This window comes from Miscanthus floridulus, chromosome 1 (genome assembly GCF_019320115.1).
Source record: "Miscanthus floridulus cultivar M001 chromosome 1, ASM1932011v1, whole genome shotgun sequence".
Classification (NCBI taxonomy): domain Eukaryota; kingdom Viridiplantae; phylum Streptophyta; class Magnoliopsida; order Poales; family Poaceae; genus Miscanthus; species Miscanthus floridulus.
The window spans coordinates 64,410,648-64,433,784 of NC_089580.1; the positions used below are offsets into that span (position 1 = coordinate 64,410,648).

Here is a 23,137-nt window from a genome sequence, read left to right on the forward strand (position 1 = left end):
TACTCCTGAATGCTTATTATATTACACTACCTTTATTCTTCTGGATTGCAGCTAATGGAACATGATTGCGAAGAATTTGCCAGAAAGAATGTGCCGTGGGAAGTAGACACCAGTTTCAAGCACTATAGTCTGGCCAGGGTCACAATTCTTGGCTTTTACCGCACCGAAGAAACAATCGTGGCATTCATACGCCATATAGACATATAGTAGAAGCAGCGGTTAACTTGGAGGAGATACGCATTCGTGAAAACGTGGCGTTCAGATGTGTCATCTGTGGACATATGGAGCCGCCTGCTGGGTCAAGGTTCCCGCAAACGAACCAAGACAGATACTTTTAGGAAGAGAATCATCAATGACGATGGTACCCAATTTTTTATAATTTGACTTTTTTTTTGAAAAAAAAATTACGTTTGATCCACCAGGAGACTTAAACTCATCTTTGTACCTTGGGGGGTCGGCGTTAGGACTCATGACGCCGAGGTAACATGTCTCGGTGCCACAGATCTCGGCTCCGAGTTGCCTGGCCGTGCACAGCAAACTATCTTAGGTGACGTTCACGTGGCCGGTACCTCGGCGCCAGAATACATGGCTCCGAGCTCGGCGCCACAGATCTTGGCGCCGACCTCGGAGCCGTCATATGATGTGCTGCGACGGAGGTGATGAGACGTGCAAGCGGCAGCAGGTCCACACACCAAACACCGCTCTCCTCTCCTCCCCTCTGACACGGACGGCAGGTGCGCCTGCCAGTCTGCCACCGTGCGCGCGCTCGATGGATGCTGCTTTTGTCGTGGAGAGCTGTAGCGTCAAATCATCTAGCCGCGTTGGGCTGCCACCTGCTGAGTCCGCGCATGAGAGGAGATGTGAGGGAGCGGCGTGAGCAGTGGCGGATCTAGAAAAAAATGGGGTCGGGGTCGGCACAAGACTCATGATAGAAATTTATAGTACTCTAACACTAGGATACATACAAAACGTAGGCATATTGAGGAGCAAAATTAGCAATGTTATAATAAAACATAAAAAAAACTTTTACATAAGTGGTTACCTCTTATAATTTCACTCTACGGGTACGATCATCCATATTCTGAAATCGAACTATGACATCATCATTTGGAATTGCATCAAGAAATTCTTGTTTCACGAAGCAAACGACACAGTCATTCATAAATTCATCCTCAATACGGTTCCGTAGATCCGTCTTCACAATTTTCACCACAGAAAAACATCTTTCCACTGATGTTGTGGCAATAGGAAGAACTAGCACAAGTTTGAGGAGTCGATATACCAAAGGAAAAGCAATATATTTTTTTGTACCGACCATCAGACTACCAAGTTCAGAAATAGTATCCAGTTGGGCAAATCTTAGATCGGCTCGCACATTATCAATGTAAATATTAAGCTCAAGACTAAGATCGTCTAGCTGATTTGAATCAAAATCACTAGGATATGCCTTTGCCAACTCCAGCAAACTCTCAGATTTGAAAGCATCAAAAGAATTCTTGGGATTGAAAGCAGCAACATTGGTAAGCAATTCAAAATTTACCTCATTGAAACGATCATTAAATTATGTAAGCTGCAAATCAATAATTGGGTTCAAGCAATCATACTTGTAGTGTTGATAGTTTGTGCGGCCGGTCCTTTGCCTTGGTTTGTGTCGGTCAATGTACTCTTGTTCCATATCCAACTTTAGGATGCCGTGAGCTTCACAAAAGGACATTACATCCTCTAATAAAGAATCCCAACCATCATCCCTTAGTTGCTGAAATTTTTGTTTTGTTATTTTCACCTCTGTCATGGCCTCTAAGATGTCTTTATCTTTCCTCTGTAGTGATAGTGACAATGAATTTGCATGTCCCAGAATAAGCAACATTAGTTTCAAGCTGAACACAAAATCAAAATCCTTCATATAGTCCAAGAGGCCACGGGCTTGGCGTCTCTTTGCATCAGTTGGACCTTCTTTTTCAACATATTTGAGCACTTCAATGACATCAGGGAATAAACTACTTATCCTCAGAAGGGTTTTATAATGAGAGGACCAACTAGGATCACCGGCTCTTTGAAGTGATTGTTCTTGATTTAATCCAGTTCCACTTGTGAGTTGTCCATTGCATATTGCTTTACTGACTCTCTCCTATTGACTTTCTCTAATCATATCCTTTCTTTTGCAAGAGGCTCTAGCAATATTAATCAGTAGAGATACCATGTCAAAAAAACACTTATATCATCATTCTTTTTGGCTACTGCGACAATGACTAACTGTAACTGATGAACAAAACAGTGGATATAATATGCAGAGCTATTTTCCCTCATGATTAAAGCTCTTAATCCATTAAACTCACCTCTCATGTTGCTTGCTCTATCGTAGCCTTGGCCTCTAACTTGTGTCATGCTCAATCCATACTTAGCGAATAGATTATCAATATTGGATTTAAGACACGAAGCTGAGGTCTCACTCACATGAACAACACCAATAAGTCTCTCTTTTATTAACCCAAGCTTGTCGACATATCTCAAAACCACTGCCATTTGTTCCTTTCCTGAGACATCAGCTGACTCATCTACCAATAAGCAAAATACATCGCCACCGATTTCTTCAACAATAGATTTTACTATTATCTGGATAAACAAAACACACAGTTAACTCACCTATATAAGTATTTTTATTGTAACTCAAAACCATAAAAAAATTATTACCTCAGCAAAACATTTTGCAATATCCTTCTGTATGGCTGGAGACACCATTTGAGCATTCCTTAGAATAATCTTTTTTGTTTTCTCATTTTGCTTTGCCAAAAGCTGTACCGATTCTCGAAAATTTCCTTTATTTTTGGACTTCTCTGACTCATCATGACCACGAAAAGCTAAACCCTGATGCAACAGGAATCGAGTAGCATCAATAGAAGTATTCAATCTAGCAAGATACTCTTCTTTAGTGACATCTCTCTGCTTGTTGATAGCATTAGCAATGGATTGATCAGGCTTCATCAAATTGTTGCATCTTTTAACTGCTGTGTTATGAAAACTATTAGGTCGGGTGCCTACATGATCTCGAAGCCTGTCCTTTTTGTTAAAGCCATCCCAACCATTTTTCACAAATGCATCATTCCCATCTTGGCCCTCATTAGAATCTCTAAATAAGTAGCAGTATAAACAAAAACATTTATCCACCTTTTCACTGTACTCTAGCCAGTCATATTCTGTGAACCATTCATGGTGAAATCGACGTGGATGACCTGCTATAATCTTTTCTGGATACCTAAAACCAGGTGGTGGTCTAAAAGGACCTCTGATCAAATACTTGTGTCTTATCTCATCTTGTAGACTTTGTCCTATGTAATATGAAATTCTCCTTCTATCCGCCGGATCATATGGAAGCTCATCAAAATTTACCTCCCTTCATGAGATTCGCGAAGAACAAAGACTAGTATGATTGGTGTTTGTTGCAACTACCCTTCCATCTCTTCTTGGAGTGCCTGCATCAGGGTTCTCATCGCCATCTCCTCTTGAAGCACCTCCATCAGGATTCTGACCATCAGTAGGAGGATTTTTTCTTTTCAAGAATCGTTCCATTGTGCTTTGGTTGACTGTCAAATTGGTGAGTGAACACAATTAAAAGTAAGCAACAGTGCGTATATGATTATATATAAGTAATCTCCTCACCTGACATCAATACGTCACGCCGACGGCCGACGGCCAGTCACCGGCGGCAAGGCGGCAACGGCAAGATGTTGGATGCAGCGAGCCGGGCAGCGGGGGCGAGCGCAAACAGAGAAGACGATGAGTTGAATTGCTAGATCAGAAATACCAAGAGTCAGGCCGGTGTGTGTATAGGAAGAGGGATCGACGGCAAGCAATCAGTACGTGATTTCTGGGCTTCTTAGCTAGTTAGCTGTTAGCCTGCTTGTCTTGTTTATTCAATATTCATCCACGAAGTGGGCTTTGCGGCCTGCTGCCCTTTGCTATTTGGACTGGGCTGCATAGTTGCCGGGGTCAATGTCTGATTTTACTGGGGTCCTCCACGATGAGATTACATGGGGTATCACAGGTTCTACGAAAGTCATCGGGGTCGGCGGACCCCGACGCAATACTGTACATCCGCCCCTGGGCGTGAGCCCCAGCTGTCCGCGTTGAGAGGCAGGACGCATGACAGGTGCATGCGGACCCGTGGTGCGCATATGGCTGGGGCCCACGCCGTGGTCCGCATGCACCTGTCATGCGTCCTGCCTCTCAACGTGGACAGCTGGGGCCCATGCCGCTCCCTCACATCTCCTCCCATGCGCGGACTCAGCAGGCAGGCACCTACCGCCCGTGTCAGATGCACGTCTCATCACCTCCGTCGCAGCACATCATTTGACGGCTCCGAGGTCGACGCCAATATCTGTGGCGTCGAGCTCGGAGCCATGTATTCTGGCGTCGAGGTATCGGCTACGTCAACGCCATAGCCAGGCAACTCAGAGCCAAAATCTGTGGCGCCAAGACGTGTTACCTCGGCGCCATGAGTCCTGACGCCGACCTCTAAGGTCCAAAGATGAGTTTAAGTCTCCCAGGGGGCCAAACCTATTTTGTTTTTAAAAAGACCAAATTATAAAAAAAATTGGGACGATGGTATATCGACTGCGGCTACTGTCAAAATATATATTCAATTGGGATAACGGAAACATGACCATGCAAACTAAGGCTTCGTCTGGATACAAAATATTTTTAGAGTTTAGAACAACACTATGGTTTTGTGAAATACTTTGATTTTAAGTCCATGAAGTGTTTTGGTGTAGCAAACTTTATAGCTTTGAACCATAGTATTGCTGAAACTATAATCTTTTTGGAGTTTTTAAAACTCCACTCTATTTTTTTTTTCCTAAACCACGATTTTGCATATCAATGGTTCCAAAACTACACTTTCTTGATATTATGGTTTCTTAATACTACAACATCCAAACAAGGCCAAAGCGTGGATCAGCTGGTTGGGTTGATTTAAATACTTGGGCGCGTATGCTCGTATTTTTTAAAATTTAACAATGCGGGAGGTAGAAACCATGGCTCCGTATCTATTGACCGTTGAAAACGAGAGATAATGGCCCCGTATGTGCTGACTGTTGAGGGACTTAACTGCAAGGGGCATAGTATCTGCAAAGGAAAAGGAACTGAAGCAGAAAATCCATGCATAACCACTTCCTTTTAGGATAAAATGATGGAACATGGTCCCGCATGTGTTGAATGTCGGAAGAACCTAACTGCAAGGGAATTAAAAACCTCATGGGACAAAACAAAATGGCACGGTGGCATATCAGCAAAGGAAAATAAAGACCGAAGCAGGCCTGTTCAGCTGGTATTAAAGCCGGCTGATAAGTCGGCTGAAGCTGATTTGTTGTGAGAGAAAAATATTATTGTGAGTTATGTGTTGTTTTAATAAGAAGATAAAAGAGACAAGGTAAGTTTTATAGCTGTTTTAACCAAATAGTTTACATCTTTTTCACGACAATAACTCGCTACAATTTTTTCCACAACTTATAGCTGAACCAAACAGATCTGTAAAACGTCTCTTTATTTCTACCAACTTGAAAAAGCATAAAGCCAAAAGTATGGTCCAGGTGCTAAAAAATTATACTATATGAAAGCAGTTGCTTCTAGAAAAACAGCTTCTGATTTAAACCATTGGTTGACATTGTACTGTCGGTTCTAACCATTTAGTTGACGTTCAACTTTTTTGATAACAGAAGCACTTTCCAAAGCTAAAACAAACGAACACAGCCTGAACATTGTCCCTGCCTCCGCGTGGGTCATGCGCTCCGCACCATATATGTCCATATTATCCGGTCAGCCTACGAGCTGCCGCTTACGGCCCAACGTCTACACGAGCTTCAGGAAACACCTGTACATTTTGCACATAAAAGAGTAGAGTATTCGCTAAAAAAACATAAAAGAGTGGAGTAATTATGCTTTCAGCATAAATTGCGATCACTATACAGGTATTTCTATACAGACTAGTTCTATAGGTGAAACTGATAACTCAATTCGAAGGTTTATGCTGCCTCTGCAGTCTGCACGGGGAAACCAAATTTTCATATGCAGCTTGCAGCTAAAAGGAAAGAAAAACTGCACGTGGAACGCATTGTCGATAGTAGAGCACACAATTGCTCAGCTAATCAACAAAAGGAAACGGGGAGAAAATGACACTAATAAATTGGCAATATAAAAGTTAAAAGAAATGCTGCTTATGTACACTTGTCATTAGGTGCCCAAGCATAAGCGCAATCAGAGGGCGTGCACACACGCAATGGTAAAAATATAGAACCTCTGAATTCTCTATATACCTTAAAAATGGAGAGAGCAAACCCCCTGTAAGCTTCACGCTATAGTATCTAATTGACCCTTGATTTTCTACACATGTATGTGATTTCTATATATTTCTTTCTTTCTAGCTGTAAATCTTATGTTGCTATATCTGTTATGATCGAAGGAAATGGAGTGCGTGAATATTTCGCAGGTTGTGGTATGGTCACTGTTTACACGCTTGACAATTGAAAGATATCCTGAAGAAAAAGGTTGAGCTCCTGAGCTGATCTCCCAACCTCGCCTTGCCGCCTGCAAAGGAAATGCCCAGAGACATCAATTAGTTTAGTTCATTGAACTGAACAATGTTTTGAGGTTTCATGGGATACTTAAGAGGCTAGAGCCATTGAAGTTTACTTTGTCAGAAACTTGAGGCTGGCACTCACATTCTTCAGTTCTTGGAAACATAGATTGCACCGCTCCAACCTAGCAAGATATGCGCTCGTGAAGCAAGTCCATTGTATGCATGAAGCAGGAAGGAGAATTCATTACAATTTTCAATGAGATGAAAGGAAGAAAACACCTCTGCTCTGCCTCAAGGTCTACCCCAACAGGTGGTGTAGCCGACAAAGCTGAAGAAATGGTGGAACCAAAGCTCTTAACGAGACTGAGAATCATCTCCAAGGCAATGCTCATATGCCTGCGTTGAAAAGTGTCAATGCACATCGATCAACTACAGCTGAGTAATTATGCAGTTAAAGATTGCACAATCGAAAAGCTTCTAATTAATGAGGCTACTAGTGTTAGTGTTACCATCAGTGAAGGAAGCTGAGTATACCATTGGGACTTTCCTTTTTGGGAATGGGTACAGCAGGACATTGATACATGGTCGCTAAACCATGGATCTGTCTTGGCGGCCGGCGGCGGTGGCCGGGGCCCATGCATGCGCCGGGGGTGGTGCTTTCTTCTCTGCCGTCCCTCCCCTCATGGCCTTGGCTGCTGCGGCTCAGGGGCTGGCTGTGCCCGGGGCAGCGACCTCTGCCGGCCAGTCTGCCCGCGGCGGCCGGTCTGGCGGCCAAGGCGATGGGCCGGCCCATGACGGTGTCTGCAGCTATGGTCAAGACGGAGGCGTCGGCGTCAGCAGGGGGCGCCGGATTCGGGGCCTGGCGTCCGGATTCGGCGGCCCAGGACATGGGGCCGCCCGACATGGTGGGGCACACTGGCGGTGATGACCGCAACGACATCGGCAGGTGCCAGAGCCGACGACGTTGGTCAAATGCGGCCTCGGCGTGTGGCGGTGTGACGCAAGCGGCAGAGTCAGGTCCGGCTCTGCGTGGCCTGGTCGGAGGGGGTGGCGGCCGACGCAGCTGTGCGGCTGCTACGTGCAGCCAGCGCGTCGATGCCCCTCTTAAGGGGCTTCCGTGGAGCGCCGGGACAACGGCGATGGCGGTGAAGGCTAGCACGGGTCCGGCTTCGCGACCCAGCGAGTGTGCTAGAGGGTTCTTGGGCGAAAGCCTTGGCGACGGCGCCGCCGTTGGGCGCTGCTTCCCTGTTGGGGGCGTCATATTTCCCCACTAGCATGTCTTCCAAGGGTGAAAACTCAGTCCACTTTGGACGTGCGACGGTGACGCCATTGGCGTCACTCCCTTCCTGAAGGCGTCGCATTTGGATTATTGTCGCGGTTTCGATGCGGGTGATGGTTTGCGTTTGGAAGTCGGAGCCGCTCTTCGGTGTTTGAGCTTGGCAACGATGACCAGTGGCGACCATTAGCTTCAGACCCGTCGGGGGGTGACTAGTGGGTGGCCTGCCATGGGAAGTCGGAGCTGCTGGCAGCTTGGCTTCCATGCTCGGCAACGATGACCTATGGCAGTGTGTCGTGTTTGTGCTCAGCTGCGTCGCGTGGGGTGGTTAGCCCTTTGGGTGCCTTTCTGGCATCTCGTCAGGCTAACCTTCTTGTACATAATATTCTTTCGGCTTAATTGAGCGGCAGAGCTCCTGCCTTTTGTTTCAAAAAAAAAAAAGGAATCCATGACTCACGTGAATTAAAAAAGTACAGTCGTGCAAATGTAGTTTTAGTGATGCAGAAATTTGCTGTCATAGCCTTGATTCCTTGAATAGAATGGCCAGCTAGTGCTAAAATTAGACTAGCCTGAACCATGAACAGCATGTCATATCTGCATACTAAGATCTGTACGTGTCATAACTTGAATACAATGGCCAGCTAGTGCTACAATTTGACCATACATGAACAGTATCTCATATCTGCATATTCAGAGTTCCATCTCTTTTTGAGGAAGGGACATATTATAATCAGATTTACTTCCCATTACAAGGTCTAACTCTCCAAAGAGCATTTAGTCAGCTTTTAATCAAAATAATCAGCCAATGTTCAATAGCAAGGTCAAATTTAAATGATCTCACAATTCTAATATTGATAAATTAAGAGGAAATATGAGAAATGACCTGTCATATGTGCTTTCAAGAAGACTGGCAGTAAGATGTAAGAGAGAAGTGCAAACATCTAATGAGATACAGTTCTTATTCTCCATTATAGCGCTAACTATATCAGTAGTGACCTACAAGAGTAGAGAACATTCAGAAATTGTAATGGGTGAAACTACAACAAAGGAGTAGAGTACATACAGCAAAATCCAACATTCTCCATGTAGCATCAATAGATCCTTTTATATCATTTCTTTGCCAGCACCGGTAAACCACCTGCAAATATCACATAGAGACTACAATTACTCAATACATATAACGTCCCACAACAGCAAATGGATTCTTGATAATTACTCGATGGATGATCTTATTCTGGATCCCTTAATACCTCTAGTTTGGTTAGCCGAGACTTCATTACATGAATGAATTCTTGATGGTTTTCCATTAGACCAGACATATCATCTTCATCACTTGCAGATGCACTAAGTTTTCCAGAAAGTGAAGGGCGCAGCCTCTACAGAAAACAGTAAATACGAGGTGCATAATGGGTTCCATATAAAAAAAGTACTATTGGCGCCTAAAATGACACAATCTTGGAAGTAAACATACCGAGCTGTCTAGTGTTGTCACATACTGGATGCTATCAAAATTAGAAGAGGAAGGTCCTGTTTCAACCAGAGAGCTTGGTGATAATTCTGAAGGAGACTGAAATCAATAGAACAATGTCAGGTCACTAGATCACTTACGGTCGTCAACAACATGCTTTCCACTTGACTCCATCAGTTGGTTTATTCCAATCACTTCATTTCTGTGGATGCTGGCAAATTCTGGATTCCTTGCAGCAGCAGGATTCCATTTATCAAAACTAGTTACACTGTACCAGTTACCAACTTCATTAGACTCAACACTCTCAGTGCACATCAAACCAGAACAGTTATTGTCCCCAGCACCTGAAGATTCTCTTATAAATTTCCTCTGTGATGAACTAATAGGTTCTGACAGAGGTATAAGCTGTTGCACCTCTTGGCTTTCTGGAGCTCTCCTTCTATAGTCAATATCTGAATTAACTCTCAAACTATTTTCTAGGGTTACCTTTTTATATCCTACATCATTAGTGATTCTTCTACAGCCAACTTCTTCAACCATCTTTGAGCTCCTTGAAATAACTACAGGTACCAACTTGCCATCTTCTTTGCCATGATTGGCAGCTAAACCTACTTTTTCTATATTCTGAGGCTCAATATCTGCTAACTCAACTGTGGCTGCTTCACTGAGAACGGGATCAGCATCCTTTCTAGGGCTATGCCTCGGGGCCAGAACAGGTACAGAAGATGATTTCATAATACCATACCTAGAACTATTAGACCTTGACCTATACATGGGAGCTGCTGATGCATGTGAACTGCAAGACAACATTCCAGCATCTGAAGAGAGATTCACTTTAAAGCGGACTATTGGTTCTGGTAATGGTACGGCAGCAGCTGGCTGATTCTTCCGTCTGCCAATGAAATTTGGGTTCAATCTAACTCTAGGAGAAAGAAGAGGTGTAGAAACAGATCTTGTGAGCTGGAGATCCCTTTTTCCAGGTGGCTTTGACAATCCCTTCGTTGATGCAGAAGTTGAGACAGGAATTTCTTTTGAAGCAGACATTGAGCGTCCAAGCAGAGTTTCCGATCCAATTTCATAGGCTGTTTCAAAAAGTACAAAAACATATCTGGTTTTAGAGTGCACAGATAACGAAGAGATCTCATAAGAAAAGTGTTTGCTGCTTTCAGTACCTGGGCTTCTGGAAACCGATAGCCTTCCAAACACTGATGACATGCTATCATCTGGTTCAATTAGCCTATTTACACTTCCATTTAAGCGTGGTCCAGCACTACTATCAACATAAGGCTCATTTCTCTGAAAATTTATATACGTACCATGTCATAAAGAAACAACTCAATTGATAACATAGTAAATCATGCATAACACGTCATACCATCAAATCCACAACCCACACACTGACACAGTTTTGGTTATATGAGCAACCAAGAAGTTTCCCTTCATCTACAGTTAGATCTGCTAATGTGGACCAGCCTACATCAACCACATCATGACATATGATGGGTTCCCAGGAAAGAACCTACAAGCAAAAACATAATGACCTTTGTTCCACTATTATTTCCTGAAGAATGAAATGAGGATCTTGATAAATCAGTTGGATATGTACCTTTAAGCTTTCATGTAATCCACAAAAAATTGTTTTACCATCACTATTGAATTTCATAGAACGAATTACACTAGCCTGAAAATTGAGGACAGTTACCATTAAGCAATTGGTTATCTGATTACAGATCATGTGCTTTATTTACAGCAAGCCTGTCACCCATTTCCATACAGAAATTCCAGGCACAGGATGATGTGAAGAAATTGGTGATCAGAAACCATACCGGCTCAAAGTATTCCCGGCTTTTCTGCATTAAGCAAGAAAAGGTTAATTATATCCGAGAAAAAGAAAAACAAGGTAGAGAATGGACAGTAACATTAGATTCTTCTTCATCAGATTGAAATACAGCAGATATATGTGCCACTATCTGGTTTGCAACAATCTAAAGAAGAGTAAAAAAAGTGCATACCAATATACCTATTTTTAGAGTGCCAACAGTCTACAGAAGAGTCAAAAAACTGCATACCAATATACCTATTTTACAAAACCTCAAACTTGACAAGTTGTTTCACAAACAAAGTATTATGTTAATAATAGCTATTTCACTAAGAAAGTTTTTCATATGGTGCAATGTTTGATCTGAGATGCTGCATTATATTGGTAAATTTCGTTTGTTCATTGGTACTATTTCATGATCACAGACATAAAAAAAACTGGTACTTCATGCTGCCTTTATGTGTTCCTTGAATCCTTGCGACGGATCATACTTGGGCAGAGTGGCAAACAGACTAAGGTTGGAAAAATCATAATATTTTTGAAAAAAAACTCATAATGGTGGATCTTAGTTCGAATATATTTCATTTAATTCAAGCATATGATCAAATCATCTAATGCTTAAATACAACTTTTTAAAATTGTAGCCTTCTCGAAAAATAGCTTTTTTCCAGATCACTATCTAACCTTGGGTTCAAGAGCTATATTGATTCAGATTTTGAACATAGAGTAGTTTCAACTTGGGACATGAATGATTCATTTTGTGAGTCGTTATAAATAGATATGGTACCTCAGGTCCAGAAGAACCAATCAACTCAAAAGTCTCAAGGTCCCAAAATTTAAGAGTCTTATCAACTGAACCTGCAAAGGTTTTTGAAAAGGACAGCATGGAATATGTTACTTAGATCTCCAGGTGATGTACAAATAAGAAGAATGAGGGAGAGGGACTAATAAATCCGCAGTAAAAATAATAGAAATATTATTTAGAAAATTTGACATCCCAGGAAAAATTCACTACTGTGTGAGTATATAGGACCTGTAATCTAACCTGTAGCCAATAAAAACTCATGGGGGTGAACATCTAAGCAGTTGACTGGACCTTCGTGAAGACGAAAGTCATGCATGAGTTTTCCAGCCGTCAAATCCCAGATCTAGCAAGATATTTTAAACAAAATTTCAGTGATCAGGAAATATGAGGTAAAGTTTTAATTAATGATAGTACAAGATTGTCCATCTCGTTGACAACAGCCATGTTGTAATTTGTAAGACACCTTAAATTTTTGGGTTCTATGATCTTCGAATATTTTGCATTATAATTAACGGACACGCTCAAAATTTTACCTTCACTGAGTTATCAGCCCCACCAGAAACAATCCATCGACCATCAGGAGTAAATTTAAGCACATTAATTCGTCGAGTATGACCCTTGTATGTGTGGATGCATCTCTTCTTTCGAGTATCCCATATTTTCATGTTTGTGTCTGAAGACCCAGAGGCTAAGAATTCTCCAAAAGGATGGAAATCAAGAGATGCACAATTTGATCTGTGCCCAGTGAAAGTTCGAACAACTGCATATTGTGCAAATCGTCAATAGAAACTGAGATTATTGCATGACACAGTTGCAGTTCATGTTTTCAATGCACTGTTGAGTGTCGACACTGGTTAATACCTTTCGCCTCCTCAATATTCCATATTTTTATCGTTCCACTTGCAGCACCAGCACCTATCGTAACTTCAGAAGAGTCAAAGCTTACTGACTCAACTGGGCTTGTAAAGCCTGATAGGCTCTGCAATGTACAATGAAAATCACTTGAAGTAGATAACTGATTGCCAAAAAAAAGCAAGAATGACATAACACGTAAACCAGCGGGATACCCTATAGGAAATTACCAGGAGGGCACTGGGTTTCCCTACAGCCCAAAGATTGACCTTCAGATCCTCACCACCAGTGATGAGGATCCTTGATGTTCGCCTCCCAAACTTGGCACAATTGACATCCGAAGCATGCGCGACAAACTCCTCTGATCAGTGTCAAGGAAACAAGACATATTGAAGGTTGCATACTACAACAAGAGAATTAAAGTCTTATCCCAGCATGATGTCCAAAGCTATAACAGAATGTTTTCCACTACCACAAACCTATCCCAGCATGTTTAAAGTTTCTTTCATAATTTATTTTTTCAGAAGGATCTAAACACAAATTTCCACAAGGAAAAAAATATTGACTGAAAATCCAGAGTAGAATACTTAAGTGCTCATATCATCAGCATGCATGTTCATCATTGTGATTATCGAAATGATACCAATTTTTGGCATAGCACTAAGTTCATACCAGCAGCTGCACTATCCATATGGTAGCAACTACATTCCCAATGAAACGAACTACTTAGGGTGAAGTTAAAGTTCTCCGTCAAAGGAATTAACACGTATGACATTGAGGATTGAGCATCATGGATAGATCTCCCCAAATACAGTGTGGCCCTATTAACAGCAATTGATACAACCTACCAAACAAATGATAAGCTACAGAGCACGGAAGTCACGATTCCTGGCAAACAATAGAACTAGTCTCCTGTCTCGAGTTAATCCAGACCACCAAATTTAGTTTGATTTCAGGGAGGAAGCTGTAATGTTCCAGTCTGGAACTTTGCAGCACTAAAATTTCATTCCATCCCCACCTACACAAGTAGCAAGACAACTCGGATGGTCCTGAATACGTTCCTTGGTGGGAACGCAACTCCTGCACTGCAAGTCTGCACTCCACTCAATCACAGGCTCACAAGGCCAGATGGCAAGGACGAAGCCAACATGAACAGTAATATCAGAACCTGGAATCGAATTCGATCATCGCGGGTGAATCCAACCCCAACTTAACTGCACCAGTTCAAACAAAGCAGGCAAGAGCAATCCGACTTCAAGTTTCAATTCAAAATCCCCAAACCGGTAATTCACGGGATACGAAGCTTGTACGCGCGCGCGGTGGCCATCTGCAGTGCCCGCCGTCATCCAAAGCGGGGGCGAGACCGCTGCGGGGGCGAGAGGGTTTTGGATTTCCAGGGTGCTCTCAGGATCCTCCCATCCGCAGCCGCTTAGCTGGCGCTAAAACTTTTCGCCCAATTGTTAGGTGGAGTGGGACGAGGGTGAAGGGAGAAGGAACGTTGAGGAAGGAAGCACACCAAGTAATTCCTGGCTTCCGTCTTCGTTCGCGGCCTCTAGTTTCACACGCCATTTTTCAGTTTTTTTATCCTAAAAAATATTTTTAGGTTATAGCCTTCTATTATAAAAGTGAAAAGCCAAGAAGCAATATGCAAGTAAGAATTTTCTTAATATTTTTATGCTACAGCCTTATTATGAAAAGTGAAAAGTCATGAAGACATGAAACAATATGTAGGTACTCCATCCACCTATAAAAAATATAATTATGGGATTTGTGTTAGTTAAACTTCCTCGAGTTTGACCAACAAGAAAATATAACCCTAGTTTCACGCCTTTTTATCTTTTTTTTCTTGAGATAAGGTGTCAAAAAATAATATAACCACTTCAGCTACATTTTACGCCTTTTTCTTAATCCTTTTTGTTGGGAGAAGGTGTTAGAAAAAGCTAAATATTAGTGCAAATGAAAGTACAAAGCTGAAAATGCATTCCATATATCTTTATTATTATGTCAACATAGGCCAAAAAAGATTTCCCACCTAGACATATTGAACTGTGACCTTGAAGATTTTTCCAAAAAAAAATCAATATTTTAAAATTAACCTAACTAAATTTTTTTTAGATCTAACTTGCATTTCTTCTCATTCAATCAAATAAAACTACTAAACCTAAAATCCACAAAACTCAAAATGTTAGTTCTATGTGACATAAATATTCTATCTTACTAACATGCATAAGACTAAGTGCTGTAAATTTTGAGATACTTATAACTTGTTTAGTGGTTTCAAAAACCACTAGTCGAATCTTAAATGTCAAATTTACATAGAATTAGATATCATAAAAATTTGTAGCAGGTAATCTTGTGCATGTTAGTAAAATTGGAATATTTTACGTCACATAGAACTAGCATGCCGAGTTTTGTGGGATTTCGAATCCATTTACTTATTTATCTGAATGAGAGAAATGCAACTCGAGCGGCAACTACTAGTGTTATTCTAAACGGGAAAACGGAGACGGCGAACAATCGGTCATTTGACGTTTAGCCATTATTCGGGGGTAAGCGGAACCCTAGCGGACAAAACGGCTATTTAAACAGTAGACACCGCCGTTTAAACAGAAACGGTTATTACACCCTGTAGCGTTTAAATGACTAAAAGACAGTTTAGGTGAATAGCGGCGATAACATTATTTGTCATGAAAAAATGTTAAATCTGATTTGTTAGAATTGTTTTTAAATATTAATTTAAAATTTTATTTAAAAATAAAATAAATCGACCCCGAAGCCTGAACGGCTGAAACATTACTTACTTGAAAAAACAGAAAACAAATATAAAAAAAAGCAAAGAAAACGGGCTAGTTCTTTCCTCGAGATCGTGATATGGGATGTTGCAGGTTTTTCTTTCCCTCGAGGATCGGCTGTTGCAGTGTTGCTTGCCCTGGGCCTTTAGTGGGCTGCCCGAGATCCCACCTGGGTTCGGTCAACGGACCACGATTCCCTCAGGCCTCATGCCCTCATCCCCAGCCACGGATTCCGACACTCCGTTCACGGTTCACCCCCCTGCCTTCTGCTCTCCCGTTCACCCCGTGTGCCCGCGCGCGCTTTCTGTCGTGGCGACAACTAGGCGACCGCCGCCGCCGCTAGGAACCTAGGTCTTCGTCGGCCCCTTTGTCGGCCCTTTCGCCGGCGACGAGCACCCAGCAGGTATGCGCACCCCTTCTCGTCCCTTCCTGCTGTGCGAAACCGAGCACCCGAACCCTAACTTAAGCTATTTCGACGTTTGTAACCGGATCTGATCTAATTACAAGTGTATACATGTACTATGCCTAGTTTTCTGCTAAATTTAATGGGTGTCAATTTGTACACCCATGTTCTCCGATCAGTTTAGCGGAGCAGGGTGTTCTTTTTGTCCGTAGCGAGATTGGTTTCCTAAACGCTTGGTGGTTCAGTTGAATTCTCATGAACTTAAACTAATCACGTGTAAATACCCCTGCAAGTGGGTTCGCGTGCAGTGTGCTCAGCTTGGCATCTTTCTTGTGCTATTGATTGAGCATGACGTGGGTAATGAAATCTGCACAGTTAAAAATTTGATCTTGAATGCTGTTGTGACCTGAAAAATGGGAAGTCAAACTGTATCTTTCCCGTGTTAGTGACGTGCTCAGGTGCTCAAAATGACTTGCCTTATGTGGTGTTTTATTTATGGGCAGAATTACTGAGATTTTTTGTGCACGTGCTCAAGTGCTCTAAATGACTTGCCTTATGCTGTATTTTATTTGAGTGCTTGCTATTTTCGAAAATTTGCTACTAGAGCTCAGTGTTAAAAAAGGCGCTGTTCCGCGCTTAACTAGGCGCGCCTCTGCCCTGGGCGAAGGGGTACCACCTTGCCTAGGGGGGGTAGGCGGTACCCTAGGCGGCGGCGGTATGCGCGCAGCTGCACCCAAGGCAGGGAGTGTGCAGGCGACGCTGACGTCGGGCGGAACAGAGAGGTGCGGGAGAGGGAGAGGAACCGGCGGCGGGCGGGCGCTGACTGAGAGGGAGAGGGTGTGCGGCTGGGTGGGAGGAGCGAAGGGATAAGGTGTGCGGCTGGGTGAAGGGATAAAATGTAGGTGGATATGGTGGGCTGGGCTCTTTTGATGGGCCTTTCTTCCAACTTTAGGTCCACAAGTCTCCTATTTTTTCTAATACTTAAGCTACTTTAAGGTAATGTATGTATGTGTATAAAAACCACCTAGCGCCTTTTGGAACCTTGCTAGAGCTGCAACAGGATTAGGATGTGAAGTTGGAAATGTGTTTCTTTCTTTTTACCTTATAGGTACTCCCTCCGTTCCAAATTATAAGTCGCTTTGACTTTTTTGGTACATCCATTTTGCTATGTATCTAGATATAATAATGTCTAGATACATAGCAAAATGGATGAATCAAAAAAGTCAAAGCGACTTATAATTTGGAACGGAGGGAGTAAAGCCCTGATGAGGTGTGATTTCTACGTCATTCGTCACCATTTTTTATATGAAACCAAGTTATTGTAGAGGTTATGTTACAGAATCATTGCAAGCTGCCACTATATCCACATCTTTTGTGCTGGTCCTCTGTAAAGAAACAAATGTCATCTTTTCCCAGTATAGGTACTTTAACTCATCCAGTTTGGGGCTAGTGGATCTTTTAGGCTGTAGTGAGTTTATATTTGAAAAGTAGGGGTTGAGTTGAATTCCTGCCTTGTACTACCGCCGGTTTATCATTCTGACAAGAATCATCTTCGGTAATTGAATTAGCTCCTCTGGTCCAAATGATGAATAAAAACGACCATAGGGTGTAATTATGCTTCAGGCTGCAGCTCAAATCATCTGTGCAAATGCCCTGGCCCGAAGGTTCATGTCCAGCATGCTCAATTTGGGATCTTTCATGTTTTATTGGCTGAACATAAATTGAGTCTGCTGAATCTGTGCAGTTAAAATGTGCTGCAGCAGAATTGCGTTGCTGTGTTATGTTTATACACTTACTGAAGTGCCCTTAATGATTGCCCTTATGAAATATGCTTATGTGAGTGTTTGATTACTTTTTTTATACATGCTAGTAGAATTGTAGATGAGCAGTTAAGAATTTGCCATTGCACCTAGTTGGTAGCTGATGAGGTGTGCTTGTGAAGTCATTGCTCATCTTTTATGGGCACAAGCTAATCTATTTCAGAGGTTATTTTATGGAATTGCTTCAAGTTGCATACTTGCATATGCTAGGAAGCCTTTTGCTTATCCTGAAATGTTAGTGATTATGTGCCTCAATTGAGTTTTTATTCTATTTCATCTAAGACGTTCATTTAGCAATTTTTGTCAAACCATTTAGCCTGCTTTGTCCCCTGTCCGTTTTTACAATGTTTTCATTATTTATTTAAATTAGGCATGGTACTTTATATGATGTTCCCTTTCAGCACATACTGGCATTATATCTGCAATTCTGGAAAATTGAACATAAAAAATTGTACTTTGACTTTCTCTTAGGCTGGATTTCAGTTGCGAGAAGACTTTAGATTTTGCATACTCCATGCACACATTGTTATTCACTGTATTTCTTCTAGAAAATGAACCATGTTATGCATGGGCATTATTTTTATTTTAAAGGAAATCAATAATATGGAGCACTCCTTGAATGTACTTATATATTTTAAAAGCAAACAGTGGGTAACTGTATCCTGAATCCATGTGACTTTTGATCACCAGGATGCCTTGATCTGTACATGGTCAACAGCCAGCACCTGTTGTTGAACTTAAAGTTGCCTATGCTAGTGTTCTGTAGTACCATATAGCAACATGAACATTTAACAGCAGCTATACGTGCATAACCTACAAGGCTGTGTATGTGTCATCATTGGGGATGCTTCCTTTCATCTTTGTATAATGACCTCGTTATCAGTATCTTATCAGTTTGTTTACGCTGATGGATTATTCTTTATGTGGATAAAGGGGAACTGCAAGATTGATTTTGATGGATTATGGCAAGTCTAGAAGAAGTAACTCCAAAAAGAGGACGCATTCCAATTCTGAGGACGGAAAGAGGAAACGGCTAAACTCTAGGCATGATGACACATCTATGTCCTCAGAGCCAATTGAAACCATCTATAGGATACTGTGCCCGGTAAAAAAGATAGGCAGTGTCTTGGGAAGAGGTGGTGATGTTGTTAAGGCCCTCAGAGAGGAAACTAAAGCCAAGATAAGGGTTGCTGATTCCATTCCTGGTGCAGACGAGAGAGTAATTATCATCTTCAATCACCAAAATCAACCTGAACTGACTGATGAAGCAGCTGAAACTAAATTTAGTGATGGCTCAGGGAACATGAAACCCCATTGCTTTGCCCAAGATGCCTTATTGAAGATACATGATAAGATTGTGGCTGATGAAATTCATGATGGAGTCGCCCATGATGAAAAGTCTGAAAGTGATGATGATGTGACTGCTCGAATTTTGGTTCAAGGCAATCAAGTTGGCTGCCTTCTAGGAAAAGGTGGCTCCATTATACAACAACTACGAAGTGATAGTGGTGCTGGGATCCGTGTCTTGCCATCTGAAAACCTTCCCCAGTGTGCACTTAAAAGTGATGAACTGGTGCAGGTAAGGCTGTATTAGTAGTAGAAACTCCTTTATTGTCTTATTCGGCTTGGTAATGCCTTTTGCTTCCATTGGTTCCTGTGGCCTTATATGCTGTTTCTTTATACTTGGGTTAGCATTCAATTGTTCATGTATTAATTTTTTCTGGAAATAAACAATTCGCTGTGGACATATCAATTGTTGTTCTACTTCTACCTGTCTAGTTTCTCATGGTTTCGATAAATTGATTTTCCCTATCAATTAATTAAATTAACAAAACGATGGAATTTTGTGTCATGCTGTTCTCATATCTTGAAATTTGCATTTTTATCATGTATAGTTTCACTTTTGGACATTAGTACATGGGTATCATATATCATATTGTTGTTATGATATTTCAGATATCTGGAGCACCTTCTCTTGTAAGAAAAGCTCTATATGAAATATCTACTCGTCTCCATCAGCATCCTCGTAAGGAAAATAGACCTCTTGAAGAAATAATAGATGCAAGCACACAAAGGAAACGCGAGTCTCCAACACCACTACAACATGAAAATCCAATGTTGCCGCACCTGCATAGTGATCATCCACCTCCAATACCCATGCTTGATCCATATAGAAGTGGACTGCAATATCATGTTACTGAAACTGAAGAGTTTTCTATCAGAATTCTGTGTGCTTCTGAGCTCATTGGTTCAGTTATTGGGAAAAGTGGGGCTAATGTTAGGCGAGTAGAGCAGCAGACTGGTGCTCGCATCAAAGTTCAAGAGATTGACAAAGATGCTTCTGGAGAAAGGCTGATCATTGTTTCATCTAAGGAGGTAACAATGCAGCTGGTTTTGATTTGCTAATCACTTTCTAGTACCAATACTCACAATTTTATCTCCTTTTTATTCATCCAGATACCAGCTGAACCAATATCCCCAGCAATTGAGGCACTCATTTTGCTCCATGATAAAGTAAGTGCACCCTCTGAGAAACGCCATTCAAGTACAAGGCTTGTTGTACCATCAAGCAAAGTTGGCTGTATTCTTGGGGAAGGTGGGAAGGTGATTACTGAAATGAGAAGACGAACTGGGGCTGAAATTCGAGTTTACTCGAAGGCAGATAAACCAAAATACTTGTCTTTTGATGATGAACTTGTGCAGGTGACTTAATATTTGATAACAGCTACATTAACATATTTCTGTATGTTTTTATTATCTGGACCTTTAATTTGTTAACTTCAGTTGTACCTGTACATTTATTCCAAGCTTTCAGGTTGCTGGGCCTCCAGCTATTGCAAGAGGAGCCCTCACAGAGATTGCTTCGAGGCTTAGAACTAGGACTTTGAGAGATACAAGTACTGCCAATAATCCTCCACCTTTTGCCCCTTTCGATGATCCTCCAATTGATATGCCTAGCAGAAAATCGACACTATATGGAGGACCTGCCAATGATCCACCGTATGGAAGGCCTGCCAATGATCCACTGTATGGAAGGCCTGCCATTGATCCACTGTATGGAAGGCCTACCAACGACCGACCATATGGAAGGCCTGCCATTGTTCCACCATTTGGAAGACCTACCAATGATCCACCATATGGAAGACCTGCCAATGATCCACCATATGGAAGACCTGCTAATGATCCACATGGAAGGCCTACCAACGATCCACCATATAGACGACCTTCCAGTACTATACCATATGGAAGACCAAACGAAAGTGCACCTCGTAATCCTTCCGATGCATATCCTGTAGACTACTTTTCTAAAAGAGAATATCCTAGTGGAAGCCCTATGTTTACTAGTAATGCCCCATCAGCTGCTTATGAGAGATATGCAGCACCCACACACTTTCCTACTAGAGAACTTCCCTCGGCTTTCAGTCCTGGTGTGGATCATATGTCTCATCGTTCCTATCGTGACCATGTGCCTGCTGATAGCTACTCTAGTAGGGGTACACAGCAATTAGGCATCGCAAGAGATGGAAATTCAGATGCTTATGACTATACCGAGGTACATCTTTGACGTGAGCTTCCCTCTTTTGCAAATGGCCATCACCTAAAATTTTCATTAGAAGCTTGAGACTTTACACATGACTGTTCCATTGTCCCTTTTCTGTTCCGTAATTAGGTGGTACTCCTGAATATTGGGAAAAAAATATATGTTGCTGTCTTAGCTGTCACTTCTGTGGCAGCAATGTTCACCCTATAATGTGGTCACAGTGCTGCAACTCTTCTCATTTGTTGTCACTTGCAACTTGGTTCAATATATATTTGGCTGCTGGGATGTACTCTGCCACTCTTGGTTTCAACTTTCAGCTGATTTTTCTTGATTTTGTCTATGCCTATCAGAAAATCTCAAGTTCTGTATATATTTAAATTTTATCCTTGCACAGGCTGCTGGACAAATTCATGGACGCGAGGATTACAGAGGACTGACAAGTGCTACCAGGTATGACTTTGCAGGCCTTACTTCCTTCCTGAACAGAATTTTAATTTTACCTTACAGATTTCATTGAAAATACCTTCCTTTGGCAGAAGGTTCTCGAGCACTATTGAACTGAGGATTCCAAATAGTTCTTTGGAGTCTATTGTCGGTGTTGGTGGGATCAATCTAGCAGAGATCCGTCAGGTATAGATAGAGGTTATTATGCATTTTACTCCATGGGCACTGCGATATGAAATGCGTCCTCGTTTGATATAAATATAATAGGTTTTCTCATTAATGTTCTACTTGACCCCAGATTTCTGGTGCAAGACTGAGGCTACATGAGGCTCATGCTGGTTCTTCCGAGTCTCTGGTGGAGATCCAGGGCACACTGGACCAAGCAAAAGCTGCGCAGAGCCTCCTGCAGGGCTTTATTAGCGCGAACAGCTGGAGCATGCAGCAGCAACCCCATTCTTCTCGCATGCCACTTTACCCAAGCTGGGGATAGCTTCTGGTCTCATGGTCGTGGCAGAGGAAAACATAGTCAGCAGGGTTCGTCATGTGGCTGGAGATATCTCGGAGTGCATATTTGCTGCTGTGATGTTGTTGATGGAAGGCTGGATGGCTGTTTACATTGACCGTGCAAGCAAGATAGTTTTTTTTTTTTTTGAACTCAAGCAAGATAACTTATATTATGCCTTAGGACAAATAATATTATTTTTCTCTGATGAAATACTTAGTAACAAGCTTTCTCTGTAGCTGTATATTTGATTCTGAATGTTTGAACCCTGTTGTTACAACGGCCGCTATTTGAGGTCAGGCTTAGGCCGAATAATTCTGTTATCTGCAGAATTGGGCCAAAAGAGAAAAAAACACATCTGGTTCTGAGACTTGCTTCGCCCATGCCATTTCATTTTTCCAGGAGATCGGTACTCCCTCTGTTTCAAATTGTAAGTTATTTTTAGCTTTTCTAGGTATATAACTTTTGCTAGATACATAGTAAAACTTATGAATCTAGAAAAGTCAAATGACTTGCAATTTGAAACAGAGGAAGTATGTTTTAGAAATATCAAAATTCAGATTGCAAGTCATTTTAGCTCTTCTAGGTGCATAATTTTTTTTAGTTAAAAAAAGGTGCAGAATTTTTTTTGCTATATATATATATATATATATAGTAAAACTTATGGATATAGAAAAGCCAAAACGGCTTATAGTTTGAAACGGAAGGAGTATGTTTCTGAAATATCAAAATTCATAATTCTGTTACCTGTAGAATCGGGCAAAAAGGAATCCCAAATGTTTCGTTCGTACCAGTGGCTACTCTGTTTCAGGGTATCGGATCATCTCGTAAATTTCGCTCGTGT

General features: G+C 41.8%; 3 protein-coding genes across 8 annotated transcripts; 1 reads left to right on the top strand and 2 right to left on the bottom strand.

The window, feature by feature from the left end:
- Window positions 1–1,045: 1,045 nt before the first annotated feature.
- LOC136457991 (uncharacterized) lies at window positions 1,046–3,515 on the bottom strand. Its single transcript, XM_066458006.1, has 6 exons — window positions 3,448–3,515; window positions 2,768–3,127; window positions 2,337–2,530; window positions 1,784–1,974; window positions 1,316–1,540; window positions 1,046–1,195 (listed from the first exon to the last, which is right to left on the bottom strand). The coding sequence occupies exons 1-6, from the start codon at window positions 3,513–3,515 to the stop codon at window positions 1,046–1,048; spliced, it is 1,188 nt and encodes a 395-aa protein (XP_066314103.1).
- Window positions 3,516–6,165: 2,650 nt separating this feature from the next.
- LOC136532730 (katanin p80 WD40 repeat-containing subunit B1 homolog KTN80.4-like) lies at window positions 6,166–14,327 on the bottom strand. 3 transcript variants are annotated; one of them, XM_066525352.1, is made up of 18 exons: window positions 14,091–14,327; window positions 13,022–13,152; window positions 12,801–12,918; window positions 12,473–12,699; window positions 12,180–12,282; window positions 11,922–11,992; window positions 11,142–11,165; window positions 10,922–10,996; window positions 10,691–10,834; window positions 10,488–10,611; window positions 9,456–10,397; window positions 9,319–9,374; window positions 9,098–9,223; window positions 8,911–8,985; window positions 8,731–8,843; window positions 6,851–6,967; window positions 6,714–6,753; window positions 6,166–6,579 (listed from the first exon to the last, which is right to left on the bottom strand). In XM_066525352.1, the coding sequence occupies exons 1-18, from the start codon at window positions 14,116–14,118 to the stop codon at window positions 6,376–6,378; spliced, it is 2,718 nt and encodes a 905-aa protein (XP_066381449.1). In that variant the 5' UTR covers window positions 14,119–14,327; the 3' UTR covers window positions 6,166–6,375. The 3 variants fall into 3 exon arrangements, 2 of the variants coding, with proteins under 2 accessions (XP_066381449.1, XP_066381499.1); XM_066525402.1 differs by having other exon boundaries at window positions 6,685–6,753; XR_010778345.1 differs by lacking the exon at window positions 8,731–8,843 and having other exon boundaries at window positions 6,426–6,579.
- A 1,487-nt stretch (window positions 14,328–15,814) lies between these two features.
- Window positions 15,815–22,537, top strand: LOC136532910 (KH domain-containing protein At4g18375-like). Of its 4 annotated transcripts, none has more exons than XM_066525520.1 (8): window positions 15,815–15,986; window positions 18,740–19,385; window positions 19,763–20,182; window positions 20,264–20,509; window positions 20,622–21,359; window positions 21,742–21,797; window positions 21,884–21,977; window positions 22,090–22,537. In XM_066525520.1, the coding sequence occupies exons 2-8, from the start codon at window positions 18,762–18,764 to the stop codon at window positions 22,279–22,281; spliced, it is 2,370 nt and encodes a 789-aa protein (XP_066381617.1). In that variant the 5' UTR covers window positions 15,815–15,986; window positions 18,740–18,761; the 3' UTR covers window positions 22,282–22,537. The 4 variants fall into 4 exon arrangements, 2 of the variants coding, with proteins under 2 accessions (XP_066381617.1, XP_066381673.1); XM_066525576.1 differs by having other exon boundaries at window positions 21,887–21,977; XR_010778369.1 differs by lacking the exon at window positions 22,090–22,537 and having other exon boundaries at window positions 21,477–21,797; window positions 21,884–21,976.
- The last annotated feature ends 600 nt before the right edge of the window (window positions 22,538–23,137 follow it).

Coding starts and splice junctions, on each gene's coding strand:
- LOC136532910 (XM_066525520.1), top strand. CDS start 18,762: ATGGATTATGGCAAGTCTAGAAGAAGTAACTCCAAAAAGAGGACGCAT. Junction 19,386..19,762: donor AAAGTGATGAACTGGTGCAG/GTAAGGCTGTAT, acceptor ATGATATTTCAG/ATATCTGGAGCACCTTCTCT. Junction 20,510..20,621: donor TTGATGATGAACTTGTGCAG/GTGACTTAATAT, acceptor CCAAGCTTTCAG/GTTGCTGGGCCTCCAGCTAT.
- LOC136532730 (XM_066525352.1), bottom strand. CDS start 14,118: ATGGCCACCGCGCGCGCGTACAAGCTTC. Junction 10,835..10,921: donor GATTACATGAAAGCTTAAAG/GTACATATCCAA, acceptor TTTTGCTTGTAG/GTTCTTTCCTGGGAACCCAT. Junction 6,754..6,850: donor GACCTTGAGGCAGAGCAGAG/GTGTTTTCTTCC, acceptor ATATCTTGCTAG/GTTGGAGCGGTGCAATCTAT.
- LOC136457991 (XM_066458006.1), bottom strand. CDS start 3,515: ATGGAGGTGCTTCAAGAGGAGATGGCGATGAGAACCCTGATGCAGGCA. Junction 2,531..2,767: donor GCAAAGCAAAATGAGAAAAC/AAAAAAGATTAT, acceptor TGTCTCAGGAAA/GGAACAAATGGCAGTGGTTT. Junction 1,975..2,336: donor TAGAGCAAGCAACATGAGAG/GTGAGTTTAATG, acceptor ATGTCATTGAAG/TGCTCAAATATGTTGAAAAA.